Source organism: Lynx rufus, unplaced genomic scaffold (assembly GCF_022079265.1).
Source record: "Lynx rufus isolate CCGP_SWC_20201006 ecotype Redwood Valley unplaced genomic scaffold, mLynRuf1.p SCAF_17, whole genome shotgun sequence".
Taxonomy (NCBI): Eukaryota; Metazoa; Chordata; class Mammalia; order Carnivora; family Felidae; genus Lynx; species Lynx rufus.
Window position 1 is genome coordinate 28,043,021 of NW_025814831.1, and position 25,861 is coordinate 28,068,881.

At 51.4% G+C, this 25,861-nt stretch overlaps 1 protein-coding gene across 1 annotated transcript in view; it reads right to left on the reverse strand.

The window, feature by feature from the left end:
• Positions 1 to 25,861, reverse strand: part of JDP2 (Jun dimerization protein 2) — a 40,256-nt gene that overhangs the window by 7,475 nt on the left and 6,920 nt on the right. The window contains exons 2-3 of the mRNA XM_047080333.1: positions 23,377 to 23,600; positions 2,927 to 3,031 (exon numbers count right to left, since the gene is read on the reverse strand). Coding sequence (XP_046936289.1) covers positions 2,927 to 3,031; positions 23,377 to 23,577 — 306 coding nt within the window. The 5' untranslated portion in view covers positions 23,578 to 23,600. The remainder of the gene's footprint in view (positions 1 to 2,926; positions 3,032 to 23,376; positions 23,601 to 25,861) is intronic.

Here is a 25,861-nt window from a genome sequence, read left to right on the forward strand (position 1 = left end):
TGAACTCGGAGATGCTCTAAGAGTCTCCCAGGGTGCATCTAGATGTCCAGGGGTCAAGGATGGGAGAGTGACTTTTTACATCATATATACGTGTGTGTGCGCACACACATATCCTTTCGTACCTCTGAGCCTTATAAATATTTCACCTGTTCAAAAATAAATTATAAGGGAGCCCGTCACGTCTGTGGGCACTGGCTATCAACACGGCCATCTGCATCCATGTCCTAAACCTCTGTTACCAAGGCCAGAGGGGAAGAGAGGAGCACGGGCGGAGAGGGAGACTGGGCTTGAGTCCAGACTGAACTGCCTAAACCCCCCTCCTAGACCCCGAGGCCACCAGGGACAGCATGACAGCCATGTAACTGGTCTTCCCGCTGCCCCAATCAGGATCAGCTTACATGGCTAGGACCTGGGTCTGCTTGCCTGTCCATTCTCCCCCGTGTACTCTAAACTCCAGCCACACTGACATTCTTTTCAATTCCTTAATCACATCCTTAAGCACCTCTTGCCTCTGGCCTTTGCTTGCCCTGTTCCTGCTAACCCCTCCACCCTGTCCATCTGGTTAGCTCCTACTCCTCTGTCTCAATGAGCAGTCTTCCCTCAGCCTAGACTAGGATAGGGCCTCTCAGTGTGCTCTCACACCAGGCTTGCCCAACATAAGGCACAGGGTGCATTACCATTCCCCATTTTCTATCTGCTGTCCTCCTGCCTGCTGTGCAGCGGGTACTCACTAAACACTTATGGGATGGATGGATGGATGGATGGACAGACGGATGGACGGACGGATGGATGGTCAAAGGAATGAATAAATCCCAGCTCTACTACTTGTTGGCAGTGTGACCTTGGACAAATAACTTGACCTCTTCTGAGCTATAGGTCAGTCTCTAAAATGGGGGTAGACGGGGCACCCGGGTGGCTCAGTCGGTTAAGCATCCGACTTCGGCTCAGGTCATGATCTCATGGTTCATGAATTCGAGCCCCGCGTCGGGCTCTGTGCTGACAGCTCGGGGCCTGGAGCCTGCTTTGGATTCTGGGTTTCCCTCTCTCTCTGCCCTTCCCATGCTCATGCTCTGTCTCTCTCTGTCTCTCAATAATAAAGAAATGTTTAAAAAAATAAATAAATAAATAAAATGGGGCTAGCCGATGTTTATCTCCCTGAAATGTTATAAGATTAAATGAGGCATGTGGCAATCCTGCATACAGTTGGTGCTCAGCAAATGCTTCTGGAATGTGACGAGCAGCTAGCACCATCCATTTGGCACTTTCACTGCCGCGGTGTGTTTTTGCTGGGCATATATCTTGCCTGCTAACTGGCTGACAATCCCTTGGAGGCAGGGAACTTGTCTGTTCCTTGCCATGCCTCACCCAGCTCTGCAGGCACTCTGGGCTGGAAATGAGGTGTGGGACACGCCATCCATCTTAAATGCCCGTGTCTTAGAAACTTCTTGAAAACTTACAGCCCAGCGTCGGTCTACCATCTCTTCCGAGGAGGCTCTCAGCTCTAGGAGTCTGACTCCCACCTGGAATGGCCATCCCCCTGCCTTAGATGATCAGAGCCCCCAGGTGGACACACAGCCCCACGCTGTCTACACCTATGACCCCAGATTTTCTCTCTGCTTGCTGCAAGCATGAGAAGAGACCCGTATATACCCCAGCATCAGAGAAAACCAGGGCCGAGTTAGCTAGTCTTCAGCTCCCACCAGAGAGACTGTGTCTGCTCCTTCCTGTGTGTCCCCCAGTGCTCCTAGCACAGTGCTGGGCATTTAGTACCTGCATGAAAATGCTTGTCAACGAATCAACGAGTGAGTGAAAGAATGAACAAATGAATGACTGAATGAACAAATGAACCGGAGCTAGCACAGCGCAGTGTTAAGAACAAATGCTTTGAAGTTAGCCTCGGGCTGGAATCTCAGCTCCACCACTTAGTTGCTGAGGGACCTGGGCAAGTAACTTAACCTCACCATGCCTTAGTTTCCCCATCTGTAGAAAGAAAATAATGAGGGTACCTACCTCATACAGTTACCGTGCCGACACAGAGATAACATACAGCACTCCACACCCTGCCCAACTTTACAAATGTTAGCAACGCCGTTAACTATTGCATGCTATAGAACAGAATGAGGCCCCCCGGTATTATTATTGTTATATATGGTTACAGTTATCATTTAGTAATGAACAAGTGATCCGGAATGCGGAGGCTGGAGACCACCAGCCTGGACTGATTAGCTTTCTGATCATGTCCCTTCACTGCCAGCAACCATTTTTGAGAAGCAGCAAAGGCCTAAGAGATGAGACTCAGGGGAGAAAGAACAAACACCCTGCTTGGCACCTTCCAAATGGAAGGTCGGGGACGTGCTCTGAGGGCGGGGGTGGGGGTGGGGGGTAGGCTCTGCTGGCCTTTGGGTGCAGAGCTGACCTCTGGTCCCTGGAGGCAGCAGCTCGGGGGTCGTGTTCAGTGGGGCTGAGGCCAGCCAGATGGGATGCAGGGCTGGAAGAGCCTCTGTCCACCGCTCACACGCCGGGCATGGCGCCGTCACCTACGTCGTTAGCATCCACCCTAGACAACTTTGGCAGCCACCAGGCCTTTGAAGCGGGGACCACTTCGCAGTCCTGGGCCATCTGGGCCAATAAGCACCAGCGTCTGACCTGGTAGAGGGGAGCCGGCTCCTCCCACCTTCTCTGGCAGTCAGGGATCTGGGTGGGCCGGACCTGCTCCCTGCCGCCCTTGGTTATCTTGGTTCAGGGAAAGGGCACTGGATGGAAGGCAGGCCAGAACAGGGGGTTGCGGTTGCTTGGGCAGACGGCCAGCAGGCACACACTGATTCCGAGGGCTTTGGTGACGACACACGTCTCCTGGCCCACGAGTGCACAAGCCCGCTCCGAAGGACGAGACAGGTGCCCCGCCCTGGCCAGCTGCCCTGCTCACCCGCTGCAGGAACTCCGTCCGCTCCTTCTTCTTGTTCCGGCATCGGGCTGCCGCCACTTTGTTCTTCTCCCGGCGCCTTTTCCTTCGCTCCTCTTCTTCATCTAGCTGTGAGGGCACAGAGCCGCGGATTAGACATCCAGGCGGGCGTGGAGCACCGCTTCCCTCCTGATACAGACGGCAGATGGACAATGTCCCCCGCAGTGAGGGAGCCATCCCTGTCTGCCAGCCCACTGGCTTCCCTGCTGGTGGGTCGGAAACGCTTCCCAGCCTAGCCCACGGATCCTCTTAGAGCAGGTGGGCAAACCTGGGAGGGGTCGGTGTCCCAGGAGGGCCGGGCCACCTGGGTTCTGCCAGAGTTCAGGAGGCACCAAGCCCGGCAAGTCTATTCACACAGAGGTGACACCAAGCGGGTGGTGACGGCCCTGTTCTCTTGCCCAGCCCAAGCCTTCTGGGCACTATTTTCCAGGCCAGTGGTTCCCAGGCACTCCTTTAAAAAATGCCTTGGGCATGGACATAGATTTCACATTCTACCCCCACACACTTCCGCCTCCCCGGGGTACCTTCGCCCTGCCTCTTGGTCCTTCCAGACGCTCTGATCTACCTCCTGGTGCTAGTAAACAGCCCCCCCCCACCCCCCTATCTCTCCTCACCCGGGTTTGGTCCTTTTCGCTGCTTCTGCAGGTTGTCCCCCACGATACCCCCCTTGTATCCCAGGGTGCCAGGGCTCCCCCAAGTGCCCTGCATGGACACAAGCAGGGGGGCCTCCCGAGTCTCCGGGTTTGCTTGCTTCTCCCCCAGGATACATTAGAAAATTCACCACGCATAAAATAGGGCCCATTAAGTGGGAAGGGAGAAACTCACTGCCCACCAGCCCTGACCCCAGCAGGATCACTTTGCGGTGGTGCCTCTTGCTGTCTGTTAGCTACCAGGAGAATCCGGAGGACACACAGGACCAGCTGGGGCGGGGGACAGCCTGGAGTCAGAGGCCACTAGAGAAGTCACTGGATTGCCCTGGCCTTGCCAACTCTCTCACTTCTTGAGCCAGTGGGGGTGAATCTGGCAGCCTGAGGCCTGGAACAAGGTCTCAGCTGAGAGGGCTCCAGGCCAGGAAAATAAACACCCTCTCTGTGCACTCCCAGCATGCTCTAGGAGCTTAGGACCGAGGGCCTGGCCGGAGACCAGCACCCACGGCCATCGGCACAGGTCCTGGTAACACAACCTTCTCCCTCTCCACCACCTCTGAGTTTCTCCCTGGCCCGCCCCACCCCTCCTGGGAGGCTGGCTGGAGATGCAGCTTGTCAACACGGCCACACCCAAGCACCTCCCGGCCCCTTGGCCTCCCTTGAAATAGAACCAGAAGTGACAGCACCTCTGGCTGACCCGTATCTGGGAAAATAGAAACCTGGACAAAATTGATTCCACCCAACCTCAACCTCACCCCCACCAGGGCCGAGGTAACCGTGACGACAGGCAGAGGGAAGGAACTGGAGGAAGTGGCCGGCAGTGCAATCTCCCCTCGGCCAGGAGGGTTTGCCCACAAACTGCCAAGGTGATGTGTGCAACCTGGGCACTGCCGGGCTCACGGGGCCCGGAGCAACCCCGGCTTCTGGCAGAGCAGCCGTTTCCTGGGAGACGCCACCTCTGTCCTCCGAGACCCAGCTCCCCGCCCCAGCCCTGCACAAAGCCGCGGGCAAACGGAAGCTACGCCATCCGGCTGCAGATGCGAAGAGGCTCAACTGGGCCAGGCCGATGGCCGCGCTGGGGGCTTTCCAGCCCCCCTGTCCAGCCTTATCCGTCCCCTCCAGCCATCGCCTTCTCCCCACATATCTCCCCCTTCTCCGAGCCAGCTGGGCCCTCCTGAGATAACCTTCCTCTCCTCCTTGGGAGACTCTTATTCAACCTTCGAGAGCAAATGTCACCTCCTCCAGGAAGGCACTTTTGACTCCCCAGACAGAATCGGCTGCTTTTCCTGTGCTGCTACAGGACTTTGAGTCCCCTGCTTTCAGGGTCTCTATCATATCCCATCATAGTTCTCTGTGTATGCAGGTATCTGTGTTCCCTGCTGAAGGACGGGGGACCCGAGCATCGCCAACACCTGGATAGCACTTAATAGGGGCTCAGCAAATGTCAGCCACATGAATGAGTGAAATAAACGATTCCAGGGAAAGGTGGCACAGGCTTAGATTCTGTGATTATAAAAGCAAGCTATTGCCTAGGTTTGCCTCTGCATAAGCTTTTCCCCAGTGCCAATAAGGGGCCTTTGCTGCCAGGGATGGTCTCTTCTGTCTGTCTGCAGGAGCCCAGCAAAGCGTGGGGGTTGCATCCTGTCTTCCCCAGAAGCACAATGACCAAAGACAGAGTCGCGGCCGGGGGCAGGCCCCCCGGTGGCTGTGGCAGGTCCGCACGAATCTCGAACAGGCACGGACACACTCCAGGCTGTGCACTGAAGCCTAAACACCCACTAAAGTTCCACAGCCACCAGCGGCTTCCACGCCCGTCCCCAGGCCTCTCCTGCCCCCACGCTCCACCTCAGCTGACATCTCCCAATAAGGCAAGAAATGGCCCCAAAGCCCCATTACCACACCTTCCCCACTGACACTGTGCTACATGTTCCCCAAATCCTCCCGCTGCCACGTAAGAGCTGCCTGAGGAGTTCTGGAAACCAGCTGCTGGAGTCCCGCCAGAAAGAAGAGGGGGGCTGGGCAGTGCCCCTCAGCCCTCTCATCCCCACGGGCCAGCTGTGGCCCAGGCCTGGGCGCTCTGTGTCCCCTGCCTGGGACCCCCCCGGTCCCCCCCCCCCCCACCACCACTAGCCTCCTCCAGTTCCTTCTCTCACCACAGTCCCAAGGCTGCTGCCCCCGCTCCTTGACGTTCCTGAGTCTCTAAAACATTTGGCCATGAGGGGGTGAGACGGCAGAGTGTTGTCGCCACACACAGCGGGGACGTCTAAAACCGGAACCCCAAAATGGGGCATGATGATTTGTTGCTGCAGACGCAGTTGGAAGAACAAGAATGTTTGAGGAGGAGGCTGCTTGACGCCCAATACATTTAAAGACCCATGAGATGAAGGCCTGCTCTCAAACATAGCTCTGGCTCTGTTTTCCCCCAGTTCCCAGGAAGCCCTGGGGCAAAGCTGGCCGTGCACCGGGGTGAGGAGTGAGGGGGAGCCCTGTGCCACACTTCACATTGGAGGGACAGGCTAGGGGACTCACGGCCAAGGGGGGCCTCCGGTCGAGCAGTCCCTCCTCAGATGGCCTGTTCCCAAGGCCCTGCTTGTGAGCCCCCGGCCACAGCTGACTGGAGCAGGTGCGAACGGCTGACGAAGAGGGGCTGTGTTCACTGAACTTGGACCGCTGGACTGAGGGACCGGCGGCTTCAGCCACGTGTCCAGAGAAGCAGAGCAATCAGGCTGCGATGTTTGCAGATGGGCAGAAGAAACCAAAGACGGTGTGGCAGGAAGGAAACAAACCCTCAGCTACGGAGGGGAGTCAGAGAGACAAAAAGAAGGAATGGCAGACAGAGAGACAAGCAGGGCCTGGGCCAGGGTGCCGCCAGTGAGGTGCCCAGGACACGCACCTAAGGAGACACTCACTCCAGAGCTCACGCAGGGGCAGGGTCGGCACCCAAGACCGACTGCCTCCTTAAATGCTGTGCGCTGGGCGTCTGGCTCACCTCACCCTGGTCCAGGCCCTGAAAAACAGAGGACGCTCCAGGCTGAGAAGGTGAAGGCGGAGACAGAGAGGAAAGAGAGAGCAGAGAGAGACAAAGATGGGTGGAGAGAGACATAGAGGCGGCGCCATTAGAAAGAGAAACACACAGAGGCATGAACAGAGGTCAGTGGTTAAGACAGGCCAAGTGAACGTTGAAAGCACACACCGAGGAAGAAACTGTCTCAATCCTCCTGATTCCACCACTGGAGGGGCCTAGGATTCCTGCGCCTTGAGTTCGTGATGCATACCCCTGAGTCTATCCTGAAAAATTCCTCCTCTGGCCTGGAGGGAGTTTGAGAAGGTTTCTGCCTCTTGCAACTGAAAGATGCCCATGTCTCACAAAGAGCTTGAGCAAACAGAGGTGGTTGGTCTTGGTACGTATCCAGTTCTCTGGACTAGGGGTCTCAGCAGGTTAAATGGCTTCAGTGAGCCGAGGACAGTCCTATTACCCTCCCCACTTTTACACATGACCAAACTAAAGATATCAAGGCTGCGCAGAAGGTCAGTGGCAGCTTGAAATCCGGGCCTTTTGGCCCCAGGGCCCAAGAGCTTCCTGCTCTTTGAAGGGCTGCTGGCCTATGTGTGCCCCACACACATATGGTAATACGCCCCCTGTCCTTTCAGCTCTGGCCTGGTGATGGGATTGTAAGTAGCAACAGAAGCTTCTGACTCTGACGACAATGACCGTGTTGTTTTTCCCTATTCGGGTCTTTTAAAATAAAAACAATTTATTGCCCAAGTAACACTGAATGTGTAACATTAAAGCTGACTGGTTTACGGGGGCGGGGGAGGGGGCGCCTGGGTGGCTCTGTCGGTTAAGCATCCGACTCTTGGTTTTGGCTCAGGTCACGATCTCACGGTTTGTGGGATCCAGCCCCGCATCGGGCTCTGCACTGACAGTGCGGAGCCTGCTTGGGATTCTCTCTCTCCCTCTCTCTCTGCCCCTCCCCTGATCATGTGTATGTACTCTCTCTCTCTCTCTCTCTCTCAAAAATAAATAAACGCTTAAAAAAAAAGCTGACTGGTTTACGGGAGGGGCCTCCTCCACACCTCTCCTGCAGGCCACGTGGCTTTCACATGGTGGCAACCTCCTCCCAGATTTGATTTTGAATTCTGATATTTCACAAGCATTTCCAACAAGATATCTTGTGGGACCCACAAAGAGATAAGATGAGAAAGACTAATGATACTTGTTAACCCGAGGCACTGAAACTACGGACACTCTTACATGGACAAAGCAATATAAAGGCAAGAGCAATAAAGCTGGTGACAAGCAGAAGTTGGGGGAGGGGACCCAGAACAAACCCCCAGCACTCACCAGAGCAGAGAAGGTCTGAAAGGCTTTATCTTGCGCTAAGGACCGCAGCAGGGACGCAGAGAACCAGGCTCAGCTGAGACACGTGGCATCAGGGTCATCAGCACGCACTTAGGGGTCTAAGAGGCCTATGTGGTCTGAGAGGAGCACCGACTGTGTGCTCCTGGGCAAGTCACTTGGCCTCTCTGAGCCTCTGTTCCCCACCTGCGTGGGGAAGGCACCGAGCCCTGCCGCACAAGGCTGTAACAGGACTAAGTGCCAATCTTGAGCCTGGGACATAGGAAGCGTGCTGTAAGTGCCAGATCCTGGGCCCGCCTTCCCAGGTGAGGCAGAAAGCAAGCTTGGGGCACGCCCAGCCTCCCCCAAGGACAGAATCTGGCACAGGAGACCTGGGCCGGAGGGCAGGCTGGGGGTGCCTCAAGGCACACGAGTTGTCAATGAGCAGGCCCGGAGCAACAGCAGCCTGGCAGCCTCAAAATCTAGCCCTGGCCAGGCCCACTAGGGTCCCCCCCGCCCCCCCCAGGAGCCACACTGCACGGTGGAGCCACATTTCAACACCAGGGACCCATGAGCACCCTGGGAAGTAAACACCCAAATACCAAACATACCAGACATTCCCCCACATAAACACGGCTGCGCTGAGCCCCGGGGCTGCGGTTCCACACCACTCCCCTGTCCAGCCACGCATCAGCAAAGTAGGGCAGTCCAGGGGCGAGACGTCCACAAGCCAGCCGGGCCAGGCCTACAACCCCAAGGGGAAGAAGGAGGAAACCCCAGGGGCCTCTGTCCAACACCCCTCCTGCGCCCATGCACCCTGCAGGGGCCAGGCGTCCCCATCAGCATCTCCCTAGGGCTGAGCTGTTGGCAGCCGTTCCCCCTCTAGCCCTGTCTTCTCCGGCAAGCCCCCCCTCTCTAAACAACCATGGCCTGGACCTCAGCTGTGAAATACTGGGGCAGTTTCAGTGAGCAGCGGGCAGAGCTGTAAGACAAAATTCAAGCCAAATGGTCAGTCTAAGGCTCGAGTTGCAAACTCAAGTCACTTCCCAGGGCCAAGCAAGTAACGTTAGCAAGGGAAGGGGGCTGGATGGGGCTGTGGCCTGCAGAAGGGACCCCCAGCCGGCCTCACTTGAGCAGCACAGACTCAGCATTGCCAAATCTTCCAAGTTTTCAAGCCTAGCTGAACATACGGGGTTTTAAGTAAACTCTCCCAATTTTTAATGTTGGCAACAAATTCCATCTTGGAAAGGACACTTTGTGGGCCACACATCTGTGGGCTGCACCAGCCCATGGGCGGCTGATTTATGACCCCAGCAAGCGACAGACCCTGGCGGGGTTGGTCATCAGACACCTAGTTCTAGTCACCTAGATGCCCTATTCTGTGACCGTGGGCCAATCAATTCATCTCTCCCGTCTTGTGGCTCATCTTTGATAAACACAATAGCTCCTACTTCTCACTAACCTTCAAACGCCCTTGCAAGGTGGGTATTAGGGGCTTCATTTTACAGTTGAGGAAACAAGGTGACGACATCTTTTCCCTTTTAAGGAGTTTCAGAAATAGTCACTTCACAGACTCTTAGAGCCAGAAAGGAGAATCCCCTAGGCCAACTCCTGGATTTTACACATGAGGAAACTGAGTCCTGGGAAGGAAGTGGATTGCTCCAAGGCTCACACTTGAGGGCAGGGCCTGGGTCACTGCTGAGTCAGCCTCCCTGGGCCTTTGGGCTCCACCTGACTTCCTCTTTCTGGAATTTTCTATGCTCTGGATGAACAGCACTAACCTCGTCTGTCCCCCTCCTACTTCTCTGACCTCTCCTTTTCTGTCTCTTGCCCAGGACCCTCTTCCTGTCCCTTTCAGGCCAATGTCTCCTGGGGTCCGATCCTTGACCTGCTGCTTTTCTCGCTCCATGGGTACTGCCTATGGTTTGTCATTTTCATCTACCTATGTGGTTTCAACTACCATTTATATATGAAAGCCAAACAGTTCTTTATGATCAGGACAAAACATCCAGCTGCCAGCTGGATGTTCAGTCTGGATGTCCCTCAGCCCTTCAAAGTCTTTATCCTCAACTGGCTACTTCCTGTCTATTCTCCACCCCAGGCTGGCACCACCCGTTCACTGGACTTAGACACGCAGCCCTCCCCCAACCTGTCCTTCTCTTTATCTCTTATTTTGACTCTTCAGGCCATCCAATTCTACATCCTAAATCCTCCTCATATCTGCTCCCCACTCGCCATCCCCATTCCAGGCTTCTTTCTACCTCCTGACCCTACATGACCATCCTCTATCTCAGCCATCGAAGGGATCTTTCTAAAACACAAACCTGATCCAGTTACTTGCTCCTCATTACCCTCAGGAGAGAGGTCAAGCTCCTTCATGTGTCAAGCAAGGGTGCCTGTGACTTGGCCCCATGTGTTGTGGTCTTTGCTCCCGTCCATCCAACCCTACACTCCATGTTCCTACAACCCTGAGCCTCTCACATCCCACACTTACTTGGCCACATGCCTTTGCCCCTGCTGTTTCCTTGGCTTGCTCTCCCCTTCTGCATTCAGCTCAAGCATCACCACCTACAGGAAGGCCTCCGTGGTTCTCATCGCTTCCAGGCTGGGGAGGTGTCCCTTTGCTCTGGGCTCCCATAGAACTCTGAGCTTATCTTGACCCCCACTGTGCTGTATTGCTGTATTCTGTCCTCAGTTTATGCCCCCTCCACTAAACTGGGAGTTCCATGAGAGCAGAAATCTGTGTCTTGTTGATTTGTTTAATTGTTTTTAATGTTTATTTATTTTTGAGAGAGAGAGAGAGAGAGAGAGAGAGATCATAAGGGCAGAGAGAGAGGGAGACAGAATCCAAAGCAGGCTTCAGGTTCCATGCTGTCAGCCCAGAGCCTGATGCAGGCTCAAACTCACGAACCGTGAGATCATGACCTGAGCTGAAGTCGGACACTTAACCAACTGAGCCACCCGGGCACCCCTGTGTCTTGGCGATTTTGTGTGTGTTCTGTACCTTGCCGAGTTTGCAGCCACCCGGAGTGCTCAGTAAATGTGTGCTAGAGGGAGGCCTGATCCACAGAGCTGGTGACCTGGGCAAGACTCCTGACTCCCAGCCTGGTGCTCTTTTGACTTCACTCCAGATGCCCCCCAAGGCCAGGGTATGATCAAACACATTCCCCTATGAACAAACCCACGTAGTGGGAGCCGTGCTCACTCAAAGCATCACACCAGCCCAGCCAACCACCGGGTGAAGGCTCTGAACAACAGCTGCCAGAGGCAATGGCTTCACCTGCCAAGATGATTCACTCAGCTCTGGTGACTGGGGGCACAGGTGGGTGGGCAGTTGCTCAGTGCACTCAGCATCTACAGGAAATGGTGGGGAGTGGTAGGGCGGTAAGCCAAGCCCCATCCTGAGGTTCCGGAACTGAGAAGACGTAGAGATCCCAGCACCTTGCGGCATCCACAGGCCAGGAAGCTCAAGTTCAGAGAAGAGGAGTAAGTCGGCCTTGGTCCCTGGTCAGATGGTGGCAGGACCAATCCGAATACCACTGCTTCCTGGAACACCTTCTAGAAGCAGGGGACGTGTTCTTTATGAACTGAAAGCTTGATGCAGTTGCCATTGTCGGGCATCAGAACCTCCCGGGGTGGGTGGGGGGCGGTGGGGAGGGCGGGTGGAGGGGGGTGGGGAGGGCGGGAATCTATCTGAACCAACTTCTCTGTCTCCACACATCTCAGCAAGACAAAGCATTCCTGTGACCTTGGCCCTCCCAGCCCCCCTGTCCTCAGTAAGAACCTTTTCCTGCGTTAAGAGAACCCATAAAACAATAGGCTGCTGAGGCATAGGGCTGGTTTATATGAGCAGAATAGGGAAGGGCCATTCTCTCAGAAAGCAGTGGAGAACAGCCGTTTCCACTGCTAAGAAAAGACAGCATTGTGTTTGGAACAAAGCCTGAAAAAGCCGGCTGGGCAGGGTGACACCCATTTCTGTATGGTCCTGCTAAGGAAGGAGTGAACACTGTTACTGCGAAAGCGAGGCCAGGAGACGTAGGAAAAAGCACCTTGGCCAGGACGGAAAGTCTAACGTTGAAGAGAAAAGGGCTGATGATTGCCGGGAAATCCTTTTGCTGGAGAAGAGCTATTTGGAGAATGATGGCTTTTGTTGAAATATGTCTATTTCAGGCCTGTTTCATATTTATGGTTTGGTGAGGTTTAGTTTCCCACTAGGCAATCAGTCAATTTTCTTGCCCAATTGACATTTGATTCAAAAGATGAGAAAGGGAGAGGAATAGTGGCCCCCACAAGGCTCTCCCCACCTCTAAAAGACTGGTAAGAAGCAGAAGATATCTGGGAAGGGAAATCAATTTTCTCAAAAAGAGTTAATAATTCTTTAACAATAGCAGTGTAATATGCCTTGATTACACCGGGGCAAAAGAAAAAAAAAATCAAAACAAAACAAAACACCAAAAGACAAGAGATCCTGCAAAATGACTATCTACAACTAAATGAAAATGCAGTTGTTGCAAAGAATATTCATGAACAGGGCTGTTCTAAAAGTCCCGAGTTGGCCAAAGTAGAAGAACATTTCAAGTGCCATCATCCTATTAAAGCCTTGAAAGTCATTTGTCTTTCATCGTGAAGGTGAAAAACAAGGTCTTTGGCTTAATTATTCTCCACCAGTGCAGTTCAGTTTAATCTGTATGCCGGGTGTGCAGCTAAAACACAGATTTCAGCCAATTTCTTTCAGGCATAAGGCACAGATAACAGACAAATCGCTGAGCAGAACGGCGACCTCTATTTCGTGGGTACTGAACTCCCACTAATAAAAATCCCACCCAGGTGACACGGCCAGATGAATTCACAGCCAGGGATACCTGGCCTGGAGGACGGAAGGGTTTCACCATGAGTGATTTATGTAATGAAATGGAAGCAATAAAATTTGAGAGATGGGGAAGGGAAGGCTTCGCAACTCCCAGGCAGGTGGAGGTGTGGGTGGGGGTGGGGTGGAGGTGGAGAGCTCCCCCCCACCCAAGTTCTCAGACCAGGGCGGCTGAGAACTCCAGCCAGCTACGGTGATGAATAGCTTATCTGATTCTCCCTTCAAAAACTATAAAGGAACCGGCCTATTGACAAGCTCCGCAGCTTAATTAATTGGGAAGTCCCTTAGGGTGTGAATGCTGGCAGCCGGGAGGATCTCAATACCTGGAAGTAACTGGTTTGGAAATGTTTGCTGACTCAGATTGCAACCTTGCCTTACACAGAGTCAAGTACCACACACATTACTTAATAGCTGATGGCATGCAGCTCCCTCCAGAAAGTTTGAGATAGGTTTGGGAAAAAACGTGGTTTTAGACCCCTCATAGGTATTCTCAGAGAGAATCATTGCCAGTCAGGGCTGGAAGGGATTTTGCAGATCACCCAGACTTGCAGAGAGCATCGGAATACCCTGGAGGGCTTGTTACATCCCAGATTTTTGGACTCCGCCCTCTAGAGCATCCGCTTCAGTAGTCTCAGGGTGACACCCAAGACCTTGCACTTCTAAGGTGCTCCCAGATGCTGCTGCCACTGCTCTGCAGACCCCGCTTTGGTATACACCAAAGTAAACCAGTGGATTTCAGATCGGTTTCAGCAGCAGGAGTCTATTGTTCAAATGATACCACAATATACTAAACAGATAAAGGTGGTACGTTATTAAGGGGTTCCCATGGTATCACAGCCTTATTAGAGCCATAGGCGTGCTGTGATTGGTTTAAACCTTTAACTCAGAGGTTATAGAGAACAGTTTCTGACAGCCTCAGGATCCAAATTATTCCCATCTCGTGTTTTCCTCATACACAGTAGTTACAAATGGTGTGTGTGTGTGTGTGTGTGTGTGTGTGTGTGTGTGTGAATATGTACATATGTCTATAACATTTTATCAGCTTGCCCTGCACTCTCAGGATGTCTATCGGTTAAAGAAAAGTAGCAGAAAAGGCTTTGTTCTGAAGTCTACCCAAAATAGATTGACCTGGCCATAGGCATCACCCTGGAAGTGCTCCCCAAGGTGTTAGATTTGATAACTAATAGGTAGGAGCATGTGTGTGGATCTTGCTTTAAAAAAAAAACACAGAATAAAATTATACTTGAAACATGACTTAGCCTCTCTGAGCCTCAGTTGTCTCACAACTAGTAGCATTCATAACACCTACCTGTATGGTTATTAAACAGATCAAGAGATAATGTCTACAAACACAGTTTGCAAACTATAAAGTGCATTGCTCGCATGAGTCTTCTATCCTGAACCCAGATGTCCTCAGTCCTTCAAAGACCTGGGCCAGTTTAGACGGTACCAAAGGTTTCAACCAATGGCTGAAAGCTAGAAACACCTGCTGGCCCCACCCAGACCAGCTGAATCAGAATCTCTGGGCTCCACATCAATATTTTTTTAAACACTCTCCAGAGGACTCTAATGAGTAGCCAGGATTACTCCATATTTCCTCCTGAGTTCCATACAAAATCCTGCCAGATTGCTCTCATTGCTTCTGGATGGCCACTAGCAATAAAAAGGAAAGAGGAGAAAATGTCCCTAACCAGATCCTGACTTTTTCATTACCGCTGGCTTAAAAGGGGGTTTTAATCACTATAGCTACTAATTCTGGAGCCCTGATACATGCCGGGTGATTTACATGATTATGCCTTTGAATCCTCTCCACACTTATGTGATGTAGATATTCTTCTTCCCCGTTTTAAAAACAGCTTTATTGAGATAAAATTCACACTTGCGCCCTCTTAAAGTACACAACTCAGTGGCTTTTAGTATATTCGCAAAGTTGTGCGACTATCACCACAATAAATTTCAGAGCATTTTCACTACCTCCAAAAGAAAGCCCACACCCCTTAGTGGACCCCTCCACCTCTCCCATCTGCCCTAGCCCCAGTCACCAGGGAAGTGGTTCTCCTTCCTGTCTCTACGAATTTGCCTTTTCTAGACATTTCATATCAATGGAATCCTGCAGTATGTCCTCCTTTGTAAATGGCTTCTTTCATGAAACATGTTTTCAAGGTTCATCCATGTTGTAGCCAAGTACCAGCATTTCATTCCTTTTTATGGCCAAATAATATTCCACTGTATACATATATCATATTTCATTTACCCATTCATCAATCGATAGACATTTGGGTTGTTTCCACTTTTGAGATATTATGAATAATACTGCTGTGAGCATTCATGTACAAGTTTTTGCATGGACATGTGCTCCTTTCTATTGGGTATATGTCTGGGAGTGGAATTAGCCTTTGGAGGACTGTTTTCTAAACTGGTTGCACCATTTTAGATTTCCACCAGGAGTGTATGAGGATTACAACTTCTCCACATTGTCACCAATACTTATTATTTTTCTTTTCTGTAACAGTCATCCTAGTGGGTATCTCAGTGGTTTTGATTTGCGTTTCTTTGATGGCTACTGATGTTGAGCATCTTTCCATATGCTTTTTAGCCATTCATAGATCTTCTCTGGAGAAATGTGCATTGCCCATTTTTATTATTGACTTGTAATAGTTCTTTTTATAGTCTATGAGTCCCTTATCAGATCTATAATGTGCAAAAATTTGCTGTCATTCTGTGGGCTGTATTTTGACTTTGTGTCCTTTGAAGCACGGAAGTTTTTAATTTTGATGATGTCAAATTTATCTACTTTTTATTTTGTGGCTTGTGGTTTTAGTGTCCTATCTAAGAAATCATTGCTCATGAAGATTATCAGCTGCTTTCTTCTAAGAGTTTTATAATATTAGCTCTTATAACAAGTTTTGGATCCATTTTGAGTTCATTTTTGTATATGGTGTGAGATAGGGGGTCTGTCTCCCTCATTTTCACAAGGGAGGAAACAGAAGCTTAAATGTCTAGTAAACTCTTCAGAGCCAAAGTGTTCCAATGCAGCACTCCTGCTTTGCCACATGCTTCCAAAGAGCCCAAGTATTTTATTGGCTGGGGGAGGGACAGGAAGGAGGCCATGGAAGTAAACTCTGCAGGAGCTTCCCACCCAGAACATGCACAGGCACTGTGCTTAGCAAAGGGGAACCCCGCAGCCACAGTCATGGAGCAAAGCACAACGGGCCCCAGCCTCAAGGGGTCGCTAAACCCAGACGAGGCCGCAACTTGACTCCCAGCACCTCTACAGCCGGCCAGAATCTGCCTGTAAGCCCCAGGTCTCAGAGCTCCAACATCAGGTCAAGTTGTCTTCTGCTTTGGGGCACAGAAAGGAGAGACGCTTGGCTCGTGCCAGAGTGGCTCAGCCAGCGGAGCTCACCAGTGAGATGACCCAGTTTCCCAACTCTGGGTCCATGCCGGGGACCTGGGGACACCAAAGGGAGATGGCCAGCAATGACAGAAGAGGCCACTTTGTATGGCTGCTAAAAAACTGATGGTTCACAGGAATCTAGCAATGACCTTAACACCACAGGAAACAAGATAAGGGGTCACACAAAGCAGCTTAGGGGAAAACAGAGGGTTGAAGGGCAATGGTAACTAAAAATTTGGCTGCACGCACAACCAGAAACAGGTCTGCTGGCTTCCCTGAAACCCGGATCAAAGGCACAACACACTGGAAAGGCCAATGCTGTCAGAATTTGCAGTGTGATTCACAACACACAAACTCAGCCCCTAGAAAAGGCAATTTACCATCATATCATGCTGGAGTCAAGGTCATCTTTTTACACAGTGCCTCACTTAATCTTCATGATGCAACGCGATGAGTGTCAGTTTCCTCCTTTGATAGATGAGGAAACTGACGCTCAGAAAGATAGCTGACTTACTTGTCCAAGGTCATGGTGGGAGTGAGCGAAGAAGAACCCAGATTTTGAACCCAGAAGCTTGAACCCCAGTCCAGAGCTCTTCCCAGGCCCCAGACATACCCCCTCTGGTTATGAAGCTAGGTTGATGCCCTGCACCCCTGACACCTGGGGTCTCTAGACATTCAGGCCACTCACCGCCTCCACGGACAAAATACCCTCAAGGGAATGAAAGCCCAAGGAACGGTGCTGGAATCAACTGTAAAAACTAACTTCAATAACTGTCACGTTGGAAAAGTGAACCACATTCATGTCTCACATTTGTTGTGTATCTCATTGAGTGCCAGGCATTATGCAAGACCTTTTACCTGCATTAGTTCATTTAACCATCCCATCAGCCCTAAGAGGTACGAATATTATCCCCACCTTAAGACAGAGAATCTAAGAAGGCAGCACAGGACTCCCTGAACTTTGTAGAGGCGTCTGATTTCCAAGAACACACAGATCCAGCCATGTCCCCACCACCATGTCTCTAAGGGGCCCTGTCCTCGAACGACAGTGGATGTGACCAGCCTATGATGTTAAATAAGAGTGTCACAAGGCTTGTGAAGGCTTGGGGGTACCACATCAAGTAAGACTCAGTAACACGGGGGCCAAGGTTAAATACACCTAGAGCTGCCTTTAGGGATCACTCACTCTCCCTCAAATTAAACTATTAAAGGAAATTTAAAAAAGCTAACAGCTTTTGAAAATGCGCTAAGAAAGTGACGGAACTAAAGTGGAAACTCAGTCTTTCAAAGATGAGCTGGGAGATTCTGTTCCAAGAAGGGACAGATTGGATCTCTCTGCCAAACAAGTATGAGACAGAAAAAGTGTCTGAGTCAGGGGGAAGAAGGCCAATGCTATTTCAAAGAGTCACAAATTAAAAACCAATTATGCAAAGCTTGCTAAAAAATGTCAGTGGGCTGCCTTTATGTTTTAAATCACTAAAAACACAAGCATGCTTACGCCAACATTTACCCAGCACATCAGATGATTTGGGGCAACTTTGTATGCTCAGGCTAAACATGGGCGAACGTTTTGGTGAACAAACTCTGGGGCGACCACCCGTGGCTGAGAATGAGCACATCTTCCACGACCACCCTACAGTCCACGGACTCCAATTCACAGTTCATCAAAGGAAGGGGCTCCTGGGTGGCTCAGTCGGTTGAGCGTCCGACTTCAGCTCAGGTCATGATCTCAAGGTCTGTGGGTTCGAGCCCCGCGTAGGGCGAGGTGCTGACAGCTCAGAGCCCGGAGACTGCTTCGATCCTGTGTCTCTCTCTCTCTCTCTGCCCCTCCCCTGCTCTCACTTTGTCTCACTCTGTCTCTCAACAATAAATAAATGTAAAAAAAAAAAAATTTTAACACAGTTCATCAAAGGTGAAAAACCCTAAATGTTCTTTAGGGCCCCCAGAGAAGCTGGAAAATGACCAGTGTGAAAGTCACAAATGCCTAAGCCTCTCCTGCTCTGAAGATGACAAGGACACAGACCCAGTCAGCATGGAATCTGTGCTGGAAAGGCAGTCCGTGACGGGATATGCACACTGATTCCTCCAGGTGAACCCTCGGAATGCTCCCTGAAAAGGATTGGCAGAGCTTGAGGAGAGGTATTAAACAGTGAAAATCAGGTTCCCAAATGCAGCCCAGGAATCTCTGAGCCTACAAAATATACAGATTCCCTGGACTCCGCCCTCATAGTTTCTGAGTGCATGGGCCCCAGGGGTGGGGTCTAGAAATCTGTATTTATAAAAAGTTTTCCATGCGGTTTTGATGATTAACCAAGTTTGTGGAATAGTTGGTTTGATGTTCATTGTATTTTTTTCTTTTCTGCCTGAAGTTGCTTGAGTTCAGAAATAGAAAAACAAATGGACGACACTCAGAGATAAGAATTAGGAGATGCAGAAATCAAGGGACAGAAAGTTTAAGTGACTTGCAAAGTTGGCATAGCTGATTAGTGTTTAAACCAACAAGCATGTATCAAACATACAGTCTGGGGGCACCTGGGTGGCTCCGTCGGTTAAACGTCTGACTTCGGCTCAGGTCATGATCTCACGGTTTGGGAGACTGAGCCCCGCGTCGGGCTCTGTGCTGACAGCTCAGAGCCTGGAGCCTGCTTTGGATTCTGTGTCTCCCTCTCTCTGTGCCCTTCCCCCGCTTGCGCTCTCTCTCTCTCTCTCTCTCTCTCTCAAAAATAGTGAATAAACATTTAAAAAATTAAAAAAAACCATACAATCTGTGCAAGGCATACTGCACAGTCTGGTGGAAATAAAAGGAAACATAAGATGTCATCTCTGTCTTTGGGACCTAAACACAGGACACGCACGCAAAAGCAGGCTGTGTGTGAGGCAACAGGGAGTGGTGGGGACTGCAGCAAGCTAAAGGCTATGTGCAAATACAGTGAGCACTTGCTACTCAGCTCCAGCTTCTCGGTGCATATAAGGGTGTGGGCCTAGAGTGGCCAGATATTCTGGTTTTTTTAAAGGAGCCAGAAAGTCCACATTTCCTGGCTTTTAAATATAGCAACTCATTCAATTCAAAAAAAAAAAAAAAAAAAAAGCCAGAAAGAAAACCGCACTGTTAGGGGCCAAACGAGATTCATCTGTAGGCTGACTCCTGCCCATGGAATGACACTTTGCAGACTCTTTCCTAAAAGGTTATCCAATCCAACCTCCCTTGAACTTGAGTCCTCTCTAGAGCCCTGCAGAGTGGCAAAGAGGGTAAGGGATCCCATCTAGCAGGTGGTTAAGTGAGTGCTTGGTGTGTGTGTGTGTGTGTGTGTGTGTGCACGCGTGCGTGCACAAGGGTGGGGTTTCTGGCCTCCCTGCCTTCCCTACTAAAAATGCATTCCAGGTGCAGAGGCAGGGTGTGGCCACAGCAGGGCACTCAGAGATGCCCTGGGACGGGCCAAGATCTTCAGGCCAGTAGGGTCTGGGGGGTTGAAGAATTTGGCTGGGAGGGGCTACAGAACGGAAAGTAAAAGAAGGAAAACTCTGGAGAAAGCTAGAGAGCACACTGTCTTGAAATGGAACATAGGAAAGGAAAGGCGAGGAAGAAGCATCGGTTCTAAACATCCCATAACCCAGAAGGCGACATCCCCAGATCCCCCAGCCAGACATCAGAATGAGCCCTCTGGCCACTCTCCATCTGCTTGCTCCGCTGAGTTTCTCTTCACAATACTCACCACTACCTGACCTTTTGTATTATATATGACTTTGCTTATGTGCATTTCCGGATGCCCCCCACTATGCTATACAGCTCCAAGAGAAGGGGCTTTGTTTATGGTTCAGTTCCTAGTGCCTGGCACATAGTAGTTGCTTAGCAAATATCTGCTCAACAAATGGACTGCAGCCAAGCCCTTGGCACCGAAACAGTTTAACTTTTAAGTGTCAACCACATAATAATAACAACCTCGGCACAAAGCACTTTATCATTTACAAAACCTGTCCTTTAACTTAATTCCTCCAATTTTCTTTTACCAAACTGCTTCGTGTGTTTGGCCATGGCCAAGAGAACGCGACCTCTGCAAAGGTGGATTGCCTGAGAGCCAGCTCGGACAGAACCACCTGCACAGAGCAGCTAGGCCAGCCCTCTCCCCACCCCCCCCCCCCGGGGGCCTGGGAGACGATGCGGCTGCAGAAGTGCGGAGCTCAGCAATAATTGGGCCATGTCATCAAAATGATCGAGTGTTCCGGGGCCACGTTCATCCGGCCTCCCCAGCCCTACAGTGTGCTGATTAGAAGTGTGTAAGGAAGAGAGCTGGCGGGGGGCAACACAGTTCTGGCTCTAACGTCAGACTGCTGGGGCTGATTTCCCAGCTGCATGCATGACCTTGGACCTCACTGAGTCTCGCCAACCTCATCCATATTTCGGGCATAAACCACAAAAGTAACAGTAATTACTTCAAAGGGTTCTTGTGCAGGTTCGATGAGATACTTCGCAAAAAGCACCCAGAACTGTGCCTGGTGCGCATCTCAGTGCAACCGGGACAGTGCCTTGTCAGCAGCAGTGTCACTACCACGTAACCATGTGACCCTGAATGACTTGACCTCCCCCCACCCCCACCTCCCGCACCTCAAATTCCTCTTCTTTAACCCGGTGGTCGGGATGGGGTAAGGAGGAATAAACAAGATCGTGTATGTTCAGCACTTAGCACAGGGCCTGGTGCATCTTAAATGCTTAATAATGGTGAGCTAGTATCTTATTATTAGCCAAGAAACTTCTACCAGTCTAAAATGCCAATGTGAGAATCCACCAAAGACAGTTTGCCATATGCAAATAAATCTGCGGGACCAAAGGTCCTCCAGCTGCGACTTTCTCTCCCCACCTGCTTTGTTCTCTAGTTGCTCTAAGAATGGCCCTTCCCCAACCTTCGGTCTGACCTAGGAAGCGTTTGGAGGTCAGTTCCCAGTGCAGGGCTGACCTCGCTCCGCGCCAGCTCAGTCTGCTCTGTTCCATCTGCCTCTTCGCCCCCACGATGCTGCAGTCTGACAGCGGGGGAGGGGACATGCAAATACGCCCTAAAAACGGCTTGTTATTTTCACGGCCGGGGTGGTGAGCGTTTGTGGATGCCTGTGATGCCTGTGAAGACCGCACGTCACTGTCAGGTACGGGGCATATGCCACCAATCTGGGGGAGGCTGTGAAATGTAAAAATACCCAACCCAAATAAAGCCCTTTTCCAAAGGAAAAGGAAAAGTTCCTCCAGCGCCCTTTGCAGAAAGGGAAGGGGCGGTAACTCGGCCTTGGGGCAAATCCCCGCTGGGCCAGCCCCTGAACCAAGCCACCTGGCTCTTCATTGGTCCCCCGGCCTCAGCGCCCCAGTGAAACGGCTCAGCTGCTGGTTTTAAATGGCACTTATACTGTGGAACGACCCAGAAACGGATGCTTTCAAGTTATGAGACTGGAAAAGTGAATAGCAAAAGACCAAAGACAAGGGCCCCCCATAAAGAAAACAGAACCTAAATAAGCCAGGAAGTGCTATTAACAGCACTGCTGATTTACAAAATCGACTCAGAAGAATATAATTACCGTCAACTTTCATCTGGTACTTAACAGTCTTTAATGGGCACCTACAATGCACCAAATGCAGGTGTCTCCGGTGCAAATGTCTACAGCGGGGGGGCCAAGCAGTTAAGGTAAATGAAGGCAGCTGGTGGTAACAAAAGCAAAACCAACAGTGTAAACAAAATCAAGAACAATAGGGAGGTGTGGGGGTCTGTGGCAAACGGAGGGGAGGAGAGGGGAGGGGAGGGGTGAGGCGGGGCTTTCCATTCCATGTAGCTGTTGCCATGCCAGAACGGGGTACAGTGTGACCAGATCTCCCAATTTTTTAATCAAAGATTAAAATCCAAATTTTCAAGTGAAATGTTGGTTCAAGTTTCTTTTAAAACACTGCACGGGCCAAATAAAACACCTCCGAGAGCCAGATACAGCCCGCAAATGGCCAGTTTGCCCCTGCTGACCAAGCCCCCAGCAGCCCCTCTTTGCAATTTTTATGGTACTCGTGGGGATGGCGGGGGGAGCAGAGCAGTAGCTGTATAAGAAACCCAAGGCAGTACCCGGACACCTTTCCCCACTCAAGAATCCCCCTCTCCGGAAAGGCCAGCCCTCAGCTCCAGGCTACAGGATGGAATCACATCCAGGCGCCCCTCTGCTTACGAATGAGCACCTATGCTTAGCAGCTTCCGTGCCCACCCCACCCTGCCCCTACCCCCTCTCCACCTCCCGCCACCCGCTCTTTCTCGCTTCCAGGTTGGCAGCCATTCTGTCCGATTTCTCTGCAGAAATGGCACAGGTTGGGGACCTCACTGGGGCAGGTCTTTGGACAAACTGCCAGCCCTGGGGAAGTGGCTGGGGGCGTGCACAGCACTGATGCTCACCCACGCTGGGGACTTCTGCTTCTCACCAGTCCCCAGGGAAATGCTGCTCTTCTGGAAGGAAAGGCTCATGGGAGCTGCAGCCTCAAGGGACCTGGGGAGGGAGTGCTTCACACGCGGGTCCTCTGCAAACACCATTTAAGGCGCATGATGCTGAGTGACCGAGGCCATGCCCATCTCTGGCAGCTGCTTTGGGAAGGGCCGCCACACCACCCTTCCCCAAGTGCCTATGTTCAACTCCAGCCTAGGGCCAAGAGGAGTAGAGACAACGATGTGACCGACAACAATAATTTTTAAAGCTAATCCACGATTGGCATTCTCGTGTATCCTTTTCAAAGCATGTGCATGTTTCCCACGATCTCCCCTGACCCTCCCAACATCCCAGAGAGATTGCCAATATATTATTATTTATTATTGTTATTATCAATCGCCCTTCCTTTGCCCCTGCAACAAACAGACGCAGGTTCGGCATCCTGCCCTGGCCCAGAGCTTCCCAAATTTTAACATGTCCGTGAATCCTCCGGGGCGGGGGCAGGAAGCTTGTTAAAACACAGATTCTGATGTAGCAGTTCTGGAGTGGGGCCTGAGATGCTGCATCTCTAACAACCTGCAGGGGGACATAGGACATACTGGTCCTCAGAGCCCACACCGAACAGCAATGCTTCGGTCACTCAGCGAATGTTGGGGCTAGACCTGGGGCTCTGGCCCAGGTACCCCACCCTTGGATTCTGCCTGGGAGATTACAAGGCTCGCTCACCTCACTTTTCACGGGTTGGGGCCTCTTGCCCAGTTTCACCTCCAGAAAGTGCAAAGGGGCGATCATGGCCCCAATGTTGCGGATGTCGGCGTACTTCAGCTCCTCCGCTGTCAGGGCCGAGCTGGGGAGTCCGGTCAGGGGGCCGAGCCCTGGCAGAGAGCCTGCAGTCACGGAAGGGTCTGGAATCTGCCCAGGCATCATAGCAGGAGGAGTGGCAGCCCAGCCTGGAGTGGGTTTGAGAAGATCAGGACACGTGCTGTCAGCCAGGTGAGAGGTCCCATGAGGGGCTTAAGCCCCCATGCCTTGCCAGGCCCTCTTCCTTTCTTTCACTAATGTTCCTCTAAACCCCTTCCCCACCCAGTCATGCCTCCTACCCTTAAGTTCATTCTGTCACAGAGGGAAACACTGATCAGTTAACTCCCAGCAGCATTATTTTTGGCACTGAAGGCAATGCTTAACCCAGGCATAGGTCACACTGATTCAGTATGTGCTATGTGCTCGGCACTGCGGTAATCCCATGAGACACAGTCAGACCCATTACGCAGAGGCAGAAGCCAAGGCTGAGAACGATAACTTGCTCAAGACCGTACACAGTTAAAACTGGGGTAGCTGGGATTTAAACCGCAGCATGCTGCCTCCAAGGAAAATGGATTATAACGGTGAGATTTCAAGCACCTTCGCACCTGTTTGAGAGGGAGCTATTTTTGGTCTGGCACGGTGCCTCCCCTCAAATCACACATCCCATTCTGCATACTTGTTAAGACACCCTGAATATGAAATGAAGCAAATCAGAGCTAAAGGTAAGTGTGTGTGTGAGTGTGTGCATGTGGCATCTATGAGGAAGATACTGAGGCGAAGAGATGAAATTCATTAGCGTGTGCTTTCCCAGTGGCACCCGGGACCAGAAAAGTCCTCCCCGGTCTCTTCGTTCTCAAAGCAAACACATACTGTGGCTCTGCCAGGCCCAGAAGGTGTGCAAGGGAAGAAAGATTCAGGCATGAAAGAAAGACATAACTTAGGTCAATACCAAGGGAATTCTCATTTCTTCCTTCTCTCTGCTGGGAGAAGGTTGCGAGTAAGAAACGGTCACTTCAGGGTGTGGATGGTAGTGAAGAAAGCGTGTCTGCCAAGAAAGTCAGACTCATCTGGTCCCCCATAGGGCTCGTATCCATCCATCCATCCATCCATCCATCCATCCACCCATCCAATTGTTGACCACCTAGGAGCCAGGAGGCACTGAGAATATGCAGATCAAATGTGCACAGCCTTATAAATCACAAATCTGCTCCTAGACTCCAGGAAGAACCTCTCCCCCTTCCCAACCTCTGCATTGGGCTGTAAAATCAAAACCTCGACTGTCCTGGAAATCCTGGGGGAGCTTTGACCTATCTTTCCATCTCCATCAGTCTCTTCCTATGAAGAAGGAGGTATTTCTCGAGACAGGGGAGATGTGACATCCACTGCACGCACTTCTCTGTTGGCCACAATTCTCACGTGGCCACGCTGCCTTGGGCTCTCTGCCTCCCGCAAGAGTGGCCCTCGGGGATAACCCACGGTCGCTTGTTCCCGTTCAGGTTGCCGGGTCTAAACTGTGGGAGAGGGGCTCACCAGGGAGCCCCTTCTGGCCACAAGTGCACCCCACATTCTCCATCTCTGTTTTGCTTTCAAGGTGAAATTTGGTTCCCTATCCAACCCCGTGTCTCTTTCTCAATAGGTTCTGCACTCTGAAGGGGAAAAGCATGTGAGGGATTTGTACCCTCTAACCACAAAGGCTTTCACTGGACATCACTTTCTTTAAAGTGGACAGGGGACCTACCATTTTGCCCTCGGTACACCAGCCACATCTGCCTATAAGGCCGATTGTACAGAGTTCCCTGCCTAGCACCCAAGTTCACATTTGGTGCCCCAGGCCCTACATCTGTGTTCCACCCGCTCTGCCTCCCACACCCTCCCACACCGGGGGGCCCTCAGCCCTGCCTTCCCATCCCACACCTTTCTGCCCTCCTTAGCACCTAGGGTCCCCCAGGCCGTCTCAGAAAAGGATCTGAGACTCATTCGCATCAAGTTATAGTCTTAGAGCTGGAAGAGGCCCTGTGCTTATCTAAACCACATCCTCATTTTGCAGATGAGGAAATTAAGGCTCAGAGAAGTTAAACAACTTGCCCAAGGTCACACAGGGGAAAAGCCAGGGCTGGACTCCTGGTCCCTGGGTTTTAGAACCAAAGCTTTCTCACCCCATCCTTTCTGTTTCCCCTCCTGGCATTCAAGAGAGATTAATGCAGAAGGAATGACATTTTAATGGTGGGTTTTGAGATACTAGCCCCTAGTGGAGGATTGCTCTCTTGCACAGAAGACCCTCTATTCTGCCTTCTTCAGTGCAGATCCAGGTTTAGGAAGCTCCCTGAACACCCTCCTGGGTGGGAGCCCAGACATGGACATGGCCCCTCAGACATCTTGCTTGTGGTGTGTCAGTGTACTGTGATCT